At 39.2% G+C, this 14478-nt stretch overlaps 1 protein-coding gene across 2 annotated transcripts in view; it reads right to left on the bottom strand.

Annotated features, from left to right (window-relative positions):
- Positions 1 to 367: 367 nt before the first annotated feature.
- LOC129443162 (acetyl-coenzyme A synthetase, cytoplasmic) overlaps positions 368 to 14478 on the bottom strand; it is a 47367-nt gene continuing 33256 nt past the window's right edge. For both annotated transcript variants that reach the window (XM_073857042.1, XM_073857041.1), the window contains 11 exons: positions 11796 to 11933; positions 11481 to 11651; positions 11193 to 11326; positions 7646 to 7778; positions 7328 to 7384; positions 7166 to 7246; positions 6971 to 7079; positions 4693 to 4761; positions 3251 to 3427; positions 2381 to 2455; positions 368 to 1262 (listed from right to left, as the gene is read on the bottom strand). In XM_073857042.1, the coding sequence (XP_073713143.1) occupies positions 1135 to 1262; positions 2381 to 2455; positions 3251 to 3427; positions 4693 to 4761; positions 6971 to 7079; positions 7166 to 7246; positions 7328 to 7384; positions 7646 to 7778; positions 11193 to 11326; positions 11481 to 11651; positions 11796 to 11933 (1272 nt within the window). In that variant the 3' untranslated portion in view covers positions 368 to 1134. The remainder of the gene's footprint in view (positions 1263 to 2380; positions 2456 to 3250; positions 3428 to 4692; positions 4762 to 6970; positions 7080 to 7165; positions 7247 to 7327; positions 7385 to 7645; positions 7779 to 11192; positions 11327 to 11480; positions 11652 to 11795; positions 11934 to 14478) is intronic.

Raw genomic sequence — 14478 nt, 5'->3', positions numbered from 1 at the left:
TCTGGCAGTCCGATGTTCGATGTGGAGTCTCATCATCTCTTGTTCCCGCCCCCCTCGTTCTCCTGCCTTCTATTAATTATCAGTTTACTCCCATCACCTATTGTTACCTTGTTTAGTTTTTCTTAGGCTATGTTTACACGTACATGGTTATTTTGAAAAACAGAGACATTTACCTTCGTTTGCGCCCTTCGTTTGCACGTAAACACACGTAGATGTCAAATTTCGAATCACTCTCGTGGTACTTTGGCGTCATCTAAAGGGGGTCGCACACAGGATGCGCAGCATATATGTCCCCTTTAAGCATTTTTTTCTGTTTATAGCACCACGTTTCTAGAGTGTTACAGATTCATTCATATGAATCGGGGGGTTTTGAAATGAGCAAAAGATTTATTGAAGATCTGCACAAAATGATCATGTCTAGTAACATATTTTACCATAATAGGCTTCTTTTAATAAGCAATGTAAATAATAAACTGTATCAGATACTGTACTGTATGTGTTTTTTCAAACACTTCTTAATACCCATAAACTAAACAACCAATCAGTCTTTTGTTATTTATAAACTCTTCTGAAAGTGCAGTCAAAGTTAGTAATGTCCAACATAACGGAAATCAAGGCATCCTTCATACAGGAAAATATATAAAACACAAATCAAAAAATAAAACATTTACATAATCTATCTCCTGACAGAATCAAACAATCAACAAAATATGATTGTATTGTAATAAAGTTTAGTGTGCTAGAGGCAAACGTGAGGCGATGTTTTGTTTGATAATTTTGCATGAACACCTTTTCATCTTTTTTATGAACTCTAAAAAATGGTGCTAAATTACTAAAAAGCTTGGAATCATAGGGGAACCCTTTTTAGCACTATATAGCACCTCTGTAGAACCATATACATTACACAACATATGGTTTCAATGTAGCACTATATGATTTTACATAGGTGAGGTTTAGTACTAAAAATGGTTCCCTATATGATTATGAGCCAGTGAAGCACTTTTTGCACCATTTTTTCACAAGTTTTACAATCTGATCTAGCAGTACCTGAGCTCACTTTAAGCCCAAACCCAAAGTCTTTAAGCTCAGGTGAGCTCACACATGTGAACGATTCATTGTGATATCAGATTGTCTTCACGCAGCCGCCTCGCACCTTTGACTAAACAGCACATCCACCACTTTAGGGTCAGCCAGGGTCGAGAGGTCACCCAGGTCTTTATCATTGCGAGCGATCTGCCTCAGGACTCGTCGCATGATCTTACCTGAAAAACAGGTGAATGACTTACATTTACATTTAGTCATGCCCAAATGACTACATTGAGCACCATAATTCAGAGAAATCTGACAACATTTAATGAGATTTACACTTAAAGAAGAGGAAAAAACAGAAAAGATTTTTTAGGGATTTTTTTATATTCCACTGACAACAATAAATAGTTTGCATTTTAAGTTTTCAAGTAAATACATTTTGGGGTGGTTTCCCGTACAGCGTTTAGATTAATTAATCCAGGACTAGGCCTTAGGCTATATCCACACGAAGCCGGTGCATTCCCTATCCGATCATTTTTTTTCCTTGCTCTAAAAAAATAATCCGTAAACACGAAACCACTGAAACCGACTGAAACCGGTGTAGTATATATGCTGGACCAGTATGGGGCGCTGTAATTCTGCCACAGATATACACTATACACGGAGAAGAAGACTTTGAGCATGCGCATAACCAACGTATGGTGTTGTCCATTATCGCTTTTTGGTCACCACAATTGCATAGAAGCAATAGATTTTGCTGTAATAAAGCTAGTAGGCTTTAGTTGCTTCTGTAGCACGAACACAATCACATAGTCCGCCGTTATTGTTGTTGCTGTTACGTGTAACGCTTCCGACACGTGATGTGATGACGTTTTCGCTACACAAAATATACGGATTGGCTGTACAGACGAAACCGCAAGGGTGTCGGTTTCAGATTTATCCACTTTAGGATCAGGTTTCAAAAAATAGCGGTTTCACTCTCTGAAATCGCCGGATCCGTGTGGATGAAACGCCAATACGATAACAAATTTATGCGTATACAGTGATTCGCGTCTCCGTGTGGACAGCCCCTTAGTTATATTAGGACAGTTTTGACAAACAAATCTTACAAAAATAATACTTTTGACAAAACAATGGCACTGAGATATGTTAAGATATGGTGTTTTTAAACTATGGCACATCAAACATTCATTTTAATCTGGGATTAGGATAAACCCTGTCTGGGATACTGCCCCATATGTTTAAAAAAAAAAGATCTAGAAATAAACAAGATCTTTAGTACATGATCTTCTTATTTATTCTCCTATCAGTTAAAAAAAATAGAAAATGTATAAAAGCTTGCTTGTATTACCCGAGCGAGTTTTGGGCAGGCCAGGTGCATTCTGGATGAAATCTGGGGTGGCTATTGGTCCAATCTTTTCCCTTACTGATAAAAAACAATATACACAAAGGAGATGATCTTAATTTCACAAACGTACATGTGTCAGTGACAAAAACACATTTGGCAAGATGAGAAACTCAAAATCTTTAAAAAAAAAACTTGTTTTAAAAGCACGCATCATGTTTATTTAAAGGCACGTGTATTTATGTTGATGTTATGCAATAAAACACCATTTTTATGAACGTTAAGACTGAATGGACCTGAAAATGTCAAATGGTGTAACCGCCAATTGCGCCAAAGAATGAGAAATATTAAATATTTTATCCACCTTGATGGCATTTAAGCATAATCATCAAAAACAAAAAATATTTTAAAATATCATTTTATTTATTATTTTTAAATGTAAATTTTAATGCGTTTTTGTAATATTTACCCTGACATATGCTGAAAACAGCTCTGTTTTCTAAATAATCTTGATGTAAAAATGTATGTAAAAAAATCATATTACATTAAACTAGATGCTTATATTTTATTCCACATTTTTTATGAATATATTTACATTTTTATTTAAAAAAAACAACAACTAGTTACACCAATTGACACAGACCAGTTACACCACATTGACATTTTTGCAATATCCCCCAAATATTCTTTAAAAATGAAATAAAACCAGAAAATTTAGACTTGGTACACAAAAAAGAGAAAGTATGCAAGAAATCTGCAAATTTATTTTGAAATTGTAACCCTTTTACATTTAATTAAACCATGCAGACACAAAATAATTAATGTCACTACCCACATATGTAGCTCAGTAAATTATTTGTGATTATGAGTTTTTACCTTTCCTCTTCAGTTCCTCCATTAGTGTGCGGTTAAACTCGATGTGGTCTTTCAGCGTGACGAAACAGTACAGACACTCTCCCTTTACCGCATGAGGACGACTGACCACTGCGGCTTCAGCGACTGACGGATGCTCAGTAAGGGCGGCCTCCACCTCTGATGTACTCAACAGATGACCTTGAAGAAAAGAGACGATCAGACATCTGCACATGCGTGTCAGTATAATGATGACTGTCACTAGCTAAACTTTGGGATCCATGTACAATCCAGTCTTGAATCTTAGAATCTAATGATGAGATTAGAAGCATCATAGTTTGATTGCACATTGATTTCAATCTTTGACATGACCTTTTATCTTTGTATATGTATATATATATGTATGTATATATGTATGTATATGTATGTATAGTACATATATATGTATATATACGAGATAAATCCATTTTTTACATTTTTGTCAAAACATGTTTATTATTATGTTATCATGTTATGATTTTGTTTTATGGTGCTACTTAGCTGTATTTTTTAAGTTATGAAGGTTTAAATCAAAACAAATCAACTGCGGTTTAATTGAAATTAATTGGAATGCACAACGAAAACACAAGATTTCTGAACAATTAAAAAATGGTGGTTATCTCATTTTTCAATGAAACTCTTCACATATATACATATATACATACATTATATATAAACATACATATATATATTTATAAAACGGTTAGTTCCAATCCTTGATTCTGATTGGTCAATAGGTGTGCTTTATTCACGATAAAACACTGCTATGACCGCTTCACCCAACGGTTCTATTTAATATCACTGCGCCCTTAGCAACACCCTTAGCAACACATAAACATGTAATGAGACAAAGTTTGAGAACAGTTTGTTGTTTTTATTTGAGCTTTCATGTTGTTGTTCGCAGTCAGGGACTATTTTTTCTAGCGGAAGGAATGATTTTATTGATTTAACTTCATGAAAGTTGCACTAATATTTTTTCTACTTTAATATTGTGTGGTAACCGTTTTATAAAAGCAATAAGGTACTCGAGGCAAGTGCTGCATCGTGAATAAGCAACGGCCGAAGGGGTTGCAGTCACTCCGCTTCGTTTCGTGCCTAACAACGCCCTTCAGCCGTTACTTATTCACGACACAGCACAGCCTCTCGTACCTTATTGCTTACATATATATATATATATATATATATATATATATATATATATATATATATATATATAATGTATATATACATACATATATATACATACACATACACACATATACGTATATGCATATATACATATGTGTGTATATGTATATGTAAATGTATATGTATATATGTATGGATGTTTATATGTATATATGTATATGCAGTATGAATGCCATTTATAGCTATATATATATATCCATAACCGCTGGGTGTGCTGTATTGAAATCTTAGGGCCTCACCAGAGACATTCAGCATGTCATCGATTCTTCCAGTAATCCAGTAATATCCGTCTTTATCCCGCCGGCAGCCTGAGGACACAAGGACACAATCTCTCAGCACACTGCAATACGATACAGCGATGGGTCAGTCTAAATATAGTAACTGGTTTAGTTTAGTGACACTGCTTTAAACAGCCACGTGGTGACCCGTACGGGATTTCACACTGGATGTGACAAATATTCTGAATAATGAAATCCATTAGTATTGTTAGGAATTACACAAGAAGTTACAGAACATGTTACACGAATTTACTGTACATCATAATACCCATGTTATACTTTCATTAGAAATGTTACCTTTATGCATTCGGCAGATGCGTTTTTCAAAGGACCTTTTTAAAACCTTTATTTTTCAAACACTTATTCAGGGTAGGGTGTAGCTCAATTGGTAGAGGATTGCATTAGAGGCGGAAAACTTTTTGCACATCCGAATAATATTTTTAAATGTAAAAGTGCGCTCAAATAAAGAGTGATACTGTTGCAACGCACAGTCGCACATGTGGTTCAATGTGCTCTTTTTTTCCCATGCACGTTAGCACAACCGCGATTTTAAAAAAAAACTTTTTAAAATGCCGCGTCGGAAAGTGCATTGGAGAGAAGCATAAAAACGGCATGGTCGCGTTTTTTCTTGCGGTTTTAGGCGCAAAATGTGAACCGCCCCTTAGGAATGCAAAGCTCATAGGTTTGATTCCCAGAAAACACAAATACAATGATAAATATATAAAACTGATAAAAATATAAAACTTGAATGCACTTAAATTCGCTTTGGATTAAAGCCAGATGAATAAAATAAAATAAAATAAAATAAAATAAAATAAAATAAAATAAAATAAAATAAAATAAAATAAAATAAAATAAAATAAAATAAAATAAAATAAAATAAAATAAAATAAAATAAAATAAAATAAAAATCTGAACCTTAAGGTGAAGTGTGTAACTTTTAGAAGGATCTAATGACAGAAATGCAATATAGTATACATAACTATATTACCAGTGGTGTATAAAGACCTTACATAACGAACTGTTATGTGTTTATTACCTTAGAATGAACTGTTTATATCTACGTCCCCTTACATGGAAGTCACCATTTTGGGCCGCCATGTTTCTACAGTAGCCCTAAATGGACAAACTGCTCTACAGAGGGCATTTTGACCCTACGGTATTTTTTTTTTGGATATGTTTGTCCTGTGGTGAATACCGTAGCTTCCCTATGCGTTTTGGTAGACGGTGAACTAAGCCGTTGGTTGCAATTCACAATCTCACTGCTAGATGCCGCTAAAATCTACACACTGCACCTTTAAAGCAACACTAAAGAGTTTTTGCTCTTTGCTCCCTCTACAGGTTGGAAGCGGAATTGTCCATTACCACTGTCGTAAATAATTTAGCCTACTGCAGCAAAGCTGGCTCTGATTGGATTGTAGGTCTGCCGTAAAGCAAGTTTTTTGTAGTTTTCACTCGAACTACAGGGCCGCGACCCGATGGTTGGAAACTTGGTTTTGGCCGATAGAGGGCTGCAAAGCGAATGTGAAAGTGCCGTTTACCCTGTTTCGAGTGGATGAACGACTAAAAACTTTTTTGGAAACGTTATTTGAAGGTAAAAAACTCTTTGGTGTTGCTTTAAGTTTATCAGCTGTTTGTGTCAACATTGCTGTGGTATGCTAAGATCTGTGCACAGTATTGACAGTCCATAAGGATTTAGTTCAAAAGGTTCATTACAGGTGCAATGTGGGACTTTTAGCGACATGTAGCAGTAAAACTGTGCAAAAAAAATAATTTTTTAAACGCATAAAGAAACTACGATACCCACCACATGACAAACACGTCATCGTCTGAGACAACGTAGTGAGGAAACACGCTATATAGAGCAGTTTGACCATTTAGGGCTACCGTAGAAACATGTAAGGGGACCCGCAGTGTATGTAGATAAAAATGGCTCATTTTAAGGTAATTAAAACATAACAGTTCATTGTCACGTCTTTATACACCACTGATAATATAGTTAAGAATAATATAATGCATTTCTGTCAAAATATCCTTCTAAAAGTTACAAAATGCACCTTGAAGAGAAACATAATTTAGTATACAAAAATTTGTTAGGAAAAATAAATTTTAAAACAACAACTGATAGTGTAAAAAATAGCACTAAAGTAACTAATGTGTTGTAAATTTATATAAGACTTAATAATTTGACATTACTAGCCATTTACAAATTTACAAATGTCACATGCTGCAGGATTACCGTCTCCTGTCACATAGAATCCTGGGAATTTTCGGAAGTAGGTGTTTTCGAAGCGTTCCTGATTCCCATACACACCCCTCATGATTCCCGGCCAGGGCTTCCGGAAAACCTGAAAACGAAACATCAAATTAACTTTTACATTTGCGCATAGTTGTGCAGTTTCACAAATAAAAAAAACTAAGATATAAATCTCACCAGATAGCCCTCAGCCTCCCCCTCTAATTCTTCTCCGTGCTCATTTAAAATAGCGGGCTGAACTCCAAAAAATGGGAACGTCTGCAAGGTAAAAAAAGGGAAAATGTAGTCCGACCCATCATTTGACTATTTTTATACAGTAAATGATTTAAGGGGACTCACGGCAGATCCTGGCTTCAGAGGTGTAGCTGCTGGCAAAGGGGTCAAAACATGGCCGCCCTGCCGACAGAAAACCCAATTAATCTCATGGTTGAATAGTAAACTTGTTTTATGAAACCTATTATTTAGGTCTGAAACTTGAGCATTTGTTAAACACCGGCCTTAAAGTGGCTTGCTGCTAAACTTGGTTAAACCAGACCTCTGCTGGTCTGTACAGGGGATTACTCGCACTCTGTACAGTTGCCAATGTACATGTAGTTGGTCAGGTTTTGTGGTAATGTAGTGTCAGTGATCTTTAATGTAAAGCTTTAAATGTTTTACCGTCTCTGTTTGCCAAAAGGTGTCGATAACCGGACAACGCTTCTGCCCCACAACTTCATAATACCAAAGCCAAGCCTCCGGGTTTATAGGTTCACCAACTGTACCCAACACACGCAAACTGGACAGATCATACCTGAGAGAGATGGAGAGATCCAAGATTACATGATTTACATGTGTGCATGTGGCAGAAGCTTTTATCCCAAACATATATTTTTATAAGTATGCAAGTTCCCGGGAAAACAATTGGGTTGCTAGGGCGGCGCTCTACCAGTTGAGCTACAGGAACACAGTTTTTCCTTAAAATAATATGGGAATTTCACTGTTTATTCACTGTCTTTGCATGGAATAATGAATCCACTTGTGGAAGACAAGTTTTTTTCTGCCACCAAATGATTTTTGTCCAATAGATGGCGCTTTTAACATTCAAACATCTCTCTAGTGTAAGTACTGACTGTGTTTGATAAATGTGAATTCAACATGTGTCTGTATGGTTATTACGTGTTGTGTGCGTGTTTGTTATTGTGTGCAGGAGTTGTGTGTGTGTGTGTGTGTTTGTTGTCTGCCATATTTTATGTATGTTGTTGTGTGCAGGTTTGGTTATGTGTTTGTCTGTATATGTTGTATGCGGGTGTGGTTGTATGTGTTTGTTATTGTGTGCAGGAGTTGTTGTTGTTGTGTGTGTGTGTGTGTGTGTGTGTGTGTGTGTGTGTTTGTTGTGTGTGGTGTTGTTGTATTTGACTGTTGTTGTGTGCAGGTTTGGTTATGTGTTTGTATATGTTGTATGCGGGTGTGGTTGTATGTCTTTGTTAATGTGTGCAGGAGTTGTATGTGTCTGTTGTTGTGTGTCTGTCTCCGTTGGTTGTGTGCAGGTGTGGTTGTATCCCTGCAAGTAAGCCTACGATGGCCCTTTATGGGCCCACTTAGAGCTAGTCTCAACATCTGTCTGAAACCTAAAATTGCATTTCACATCTTACTTGTAGAGTCACCCTCTTAACCTATGTCAAGATGTTGGCTGTTTCATTTGGGGTCACCATTGTTGTGATCAGTGGTTGTTTTACTTGGACTTTGACTCTTGACCGTTAGCTTGTTAGTGTTTTCTGGCTGCTATATCTAAGTATGTTTAAAACACATGTTATAGCAAAGAAAAGGCAATTGTAATTGAATATTGATGGTTGATACATAAACATTGTCAAACATGTAAGGGATAATGTAGAGGCAGCCGGTAGTTATTGGGAAATATGCCCCGACAGTGTGATCAGGACCCGACGCGAAGCGGAGGGTCTTGTATCACACTGAAGGGGCTTATTTTCCCGATAACTACCGGCTGCCTCTACATTATCCCGCTTATTACACGGCTACTTGTCACATAAGAAAAAAACGGACATGATTATTAATTTGAAACATTTTATTGGCATATTTGTTTTAAATTAACATTTTTATCCTTCCGCGAAACTTTGCACAGATGCATGAAATGATCGTAATACCTTATTAAGATCATCTGCTTCATACTTGTCTGTCTCCATTTTTTTCTCTTTTAGCCAGTCTTTGAGAAGTTTTAATGCACATTCTGTATTTTTTGTGTGTTGGCTTCGTAGCTGTCATGCTCTATTTTGTCAAGTTCAGTCTCAGTAAGCTCTCTGTGTCTTGTTGTTGTTTGTTCATCTATCCACTGTTTAAATGTTTTGTTTTTTCCGTACATGTTAAAATTAATGTCAAAATTTTCCATTCTTAATTGTGGTTGTCCAGTGTTTGTCAAAAGATGGCGCCAAACAGTAATCTTTATTGGTCTTTATTGGCGCGGAACGATTTTAATCGTACAAGTAGTACCGGCTATGCGTTATTACTTTGGAGCGGTTATTATTTGAAAAGAATGAACCTGCAAATGTCTCAACTGACCAATCAGAATCAAGCATTCCAGAGAGCCGTGTAATAAAATCATTTAATGAACAGATTTATTAATATAGTTTTCCCCCCTCATCCGAAGCATCATTTTCCATTAATAATGAAATGCTACAGTGTGGGGTCCAGAACTCTCATGGCGGTTTGTCATTCTGAAGGATTTTGATAGTTTGCACATAAACATTAACCACTGCACAATGTGGATGCACAGACATCAAGAGTCAGAGTGTGGATCTCAGCAATGGTGACAAAGAAAATGGTACAAAAAAGGTCATTATTTATTCATGACGCAGTGCATTCTGGGAGTCCTGGATGAGATTTGTAATTTGTTGATACCCAGCATGCATTGCAGCATGAAGCTTCTCACTTTATTGTCACCATCATTGTGATTCATACTCTGATTCTTGATATTTGTGTGTCTACATTATACAGCGGTTAATTTTGAGTGTCAGTGTTTTAAAATTCTTCTGAAGGACGGGCTGCTGCGGGAGAGCTGGATCTCGTGCTGTGGTGTCGCATTGTTAGAGAAAGATGCTTCTGATAAATGTGCAAACAATAAATTAATACATACGTTTTTATATGATGATGTTTAGACTTTATTTACTGACCTGACCACCACCAAACGATTGCACTCTGCCATAACAAACATGTCTTAAACACACAAAGTTATAGCAATCAAACGATTGAACAATGTAAGACGCAAGTTCAACTAAATAAAACACTGATCACAATAGTGGTGACTTCGAATGAAACAAAATCTCAACCTTAAGTAAGAAAATGACTCTACAAGTAAGAGGTAAAATGCAATTTTAGATTTCAGACAGAGATGTTGAGAAAGAGGATAACAGCGCTTTTAATTCTGCTTCATTGTTACTTTTTAACACTCTGTAAGATGGGACAATATATACATCCAGCAGTGTTTATTTAACTCTGGGTATTTTGCTGGATGAGGACTTCCTGGGGGCTAAGTGAGGGCTGCCCATGCAGGGCCAGCGCTAAGGGGCCAACGTTTCGCCAGTGAAGGAACCTGCGCGGGGCCCTTAGGCTATGCCCATACAGGGCCATCGTAGGCTTACTTGCAGGGATGTGTTTGTTATTGTGTGCAGGAGTTGTTGTATTTGACTGTTGTTGTGTGCAGGTTTGGTTATGTGTTTGTCTGTATATGTTGTATGCGGCTGTGGTTGTATGTGTTTGTTATTGTGTGCAGGAGTTGTTGTGTGTGTGTTGTTTGTGTGTGTGTTTGTTGTGTGTGTGTGTGTATTGTGTGCGGGTGTTGTTTTCTTTAACTGTTGTTGTGTGCAGGTTTGGTTATGTGTTTGTTTGTATTTATTGTATGTGGGTACGGTTGTAAGTGTTTGTTATTGTATGCAGGAGTTGTTGTTGTGTGTGTCTTTGTTGTGTGCGGTGTTGTTGTATTTGACTGTTTTTGTGTGCAGGTTGGTTATGTGTTTGTTTGTATTGATTGCGCACGTGTGTGGCTGTATGTGTTTGTTAATGTGTGCAGGAGTTGTTGTTGTGTGTGTGTGTGTGTGTGTGTGTGTGAGTGCGTGTGTGCGTGGGTGCGTGCGTGTGTGCATGTGCGCGTGTGCATGTGTGTGTGTGTGTGTGTGTGTGTGTGTGAGTGCGTGTGTGTTGTTTTTGTGCTCACTGTTGTAGTGGTTCTCTTCCATATTTCATCAGCAGTCTGATAGCAGTGGGTGCTGTGTAGAATTTAGAGACTCCATATTTCTCAATGACCTCCCAGCATCTGCCCACATGAGGGTAAACTGGAACACCTTCAAACTACACACACACGCACATGCACACAAACACAAACACACACACATTCAGGCTAAATTACTAATAATCATAAAGAAAACTAATAAAAAAAACATTATTTAAATGTACTAAAACATGCAACCAATGCTTTTGCATAAAAATTGAGCACAGATCTTACGAGCACGCTTGTTGCTCCATTGGCTAATGGCCCGTACGTGATGTAGGAGTGGCCTGTGATCCATCCAATGTCTGCAGTGCACCAGTACACGTCGTCATGGTGATAATCAAACACATGCTTAAATGTCAGTGATGTATATAGCATGTAGCCAGCAACAGTATGAACAACCCCCTGTAGAGAGAAATTAATGAGGGAAAGAACCTCTTTAAATGAGTACTTGCATACAGCACAATCTGTAAGGCATATATCAACATGCTTTGAATTTTCAAATGAATTTTCATTTTTGGGTGAACTATCCCTTTAAGGGTCACTTGCCTTGGGTTTTCCTGTAGAGCCGCTTGTATAAAGTATGAAAAGAGGATCTTCAGAGTCCATCCACTCTGGTTCACACTCATCTGACACCCCATCCAGAAGATCATCCCACCAAATATCACACTCAACGTCCCATGGGGTCTAAAGCACACACAGGTTTATTTCACTGCATTATTAAGGATATCTCATTCACTTCCTCCCATAACACCTGATAATGGTCTATCACATCCATTCATGTCTCAACACTGTTTTATGTCAACAACATGTCAGTACTGTTTTAATGCGTTTCTTTGCACATCATCACACTTTAATGTTATATTTTGCACATTACACTTTACTATGCTATTACCTTCTGCAGCTAAATTATGTGTAGGGATGTTTACAATCATTCTCTTTTGTAATCAGAGCCATATTGCATTGGTTGGCGCTACTTTATTATTTATTTTATGCATACTGTAGTGTCTTGTACTGTCTTGCATTTGTCTCTTGTCTGGCACTGTTTGCACTAGATTGCACACATACACTTTATGTTGCTAGGCTAAAAATGTACTTTTTCTAGTCTTTTGCTATGTGTTGATTTATGTTGGTCAGTATTGCCATAGTCCTGGAGAAACGCTGTCTCATTTCACAAGGGCTGTTTCTCAATTCCAATAACGCGAAGAACGGACTTGCATTCTTGTGAAGACTGGTCTTGCTAGGCGACCTCGGAAGAACGAACTCAGAAGGTTGCAAGAACACAAAGTGCACTTGTGAGAATTGAGATGTGTGCGATCTTCCTCTTGGTCACCTGACCTCCCCAGATTTCAGGGTGTAAGTCTGCACTCGATGCATCCTCGATATCAAGAACACATCCAGCTATTTTCATGCATCCTCTGTACTTGTGTTCTTGAGAATTGGAATTGAACTTCGGCCCTGTCCCAAATGGCACACTCCGGACTTGTGGTCCTCCTCAGAGTCCACACTTTGATGACATCATGTAGTGCAGACTTTAGGGCCCCTTGAGGCCCTGTCCCAAATGGCACACTCTGGACTTGTGGTCCTCCTCATAGTCCACACTTTGATGACATCATGTAGTGCAGACTTTAGGGCCCCTTGAGGCCCTGTCCCAAATGGCACACTCGGGACTTGTGGTCCTCCTCAGAGTCCACACTGTGATGACATCATGTAGTGCAGACTTTAGGGTCCCTTGAGGCCCTGTCCCAAATGGCACACTCTGGACTTGTGGTCCTCCTCAGAGTCCACACTTTGATGACATCATGTAGTGCAGATTTTAGGGACCCTTGAGGCCCTGTCCGAAATGGCACACTCCGGACTTGTGGTCCTCCTTATAGTGCACACTTTGATGACATCATGTAGTGCAGATTTTAGGGCCCCTTGAGGCCCTGTCCCAAATGACACACTCCGGACTTGTGGTCCTCCTCAGAGTCCACACTTTAATGACATCGTGTAGTGCAGACTTTAGGGACCCTTGAGGCCCTGTCCCAAATGTGACACTCTGGACTTGTGGTCCTCCTCAGAGTCCACACTTTGATGACATCATGTAGTGCAGACTTTAGGGCCCCTTGAGGCCCTGTCCCAAATGGCACACTCCGGACTTGTGGTCCTCCTCAGAGTCCACACTGTGATGACATCATGTAGTGCAGATTTTAGGGCCCCTTGAGGCCCTGTCCCAAATGGCACACTCCGGACTTGTGGTCCTCCTCAGAGTCCACACTGTGATGACATCATGTAGTGCAGACTTTAGGGCCCCTTGAGGCCCTGACCCAAATGGCACACTCCGGACTTGTGGTCCTCCTCAGAGTCCACACTTTGATGACATCATGTAGTGCAGACTTTAGGGACCCTTGAGGCCCTGTCCCAAATGGCACACTCCGGACTTGTGGTAATCCTCAGAGTTCACACTGTGATGACATCATGCAGTGCAGACTTTAGGGCCCCTTGAGGCCCTGTCCCAAACGGCACACTCTGGACTTGTGGTCCTCCTCATAGTCCACACTTTGATGACATCATGTAGTGCAGACTTTAGGGCCCCTTGAGGCCCTGTCCCAAATGGCACACTCCGGACTTGTGGTCCTCCTCAGAGTCCACACTTTGATGACATCATGTAGTGCAGACTTTAGGGCCCCTTGAGGCCCTGTCCCAAATGGCACACTCCGGACTGGTGGTCCTCCTCAGAGTCCACACTGTGATGACATCATGTAGTGCAGACTTTAGGGACCCTTGAGGCCCTGACCCAAATGGCACACTCCGGACTTGTGGTCCTCCTCAGAGTCCACACTTTGATGACATCATGTAGTGCAGACTTTAGGGACCCTTGAGGCCCTGTCCCAAATGGCACACTCCGGACTTGTGGTCCTCCTCAGGGTCCACACTTTGATAACATCATGTAGTGCAGACTTTAGGAACCCTTGAGGCCCTGTCCCAAATGGCACACTCCGGACTTGTGGTCCTCCTCAGAGTCCACACTGTGATGACATCATGTAGTGCAGACTTTAGGGACCCTTGAGGCCCTGACCCACATGGCACACTCCGGACTTGTGGTCCTCCTCAGAGTCCACACTTTGATGACATCATGTAGTGTAGATTTTAGGGCCCCTTGAGGCCCTGTCCCAAATGGCACACTCCGGACTTGTGGTCCTCCTCAGAGTCCACACTGTGATGACATCATGTAGTGCAGACTTTAGGA

This window comes from Misgurnus anguillicaudatus, chromosome 2 (assembly GCF_027580225.2).
Source record: "Misgurnus anguillicaudatus chromosome 2, ASM2758022v2, whole genome shotgun sequence".
NCBI classification, from domain to species: domain Eukaryota; kingdom Metazoa; phylum Chordata; class Actinopteri; order Cypriniformes; family Cobitidae; genus Misgurnus; species Misgurnus anguillicaudatus.
The sequence above is the reverse complement of the archived record's forward strand: the minus strand, read 5'-3'. Positions and strand labels throughout refer to the sequence as shown.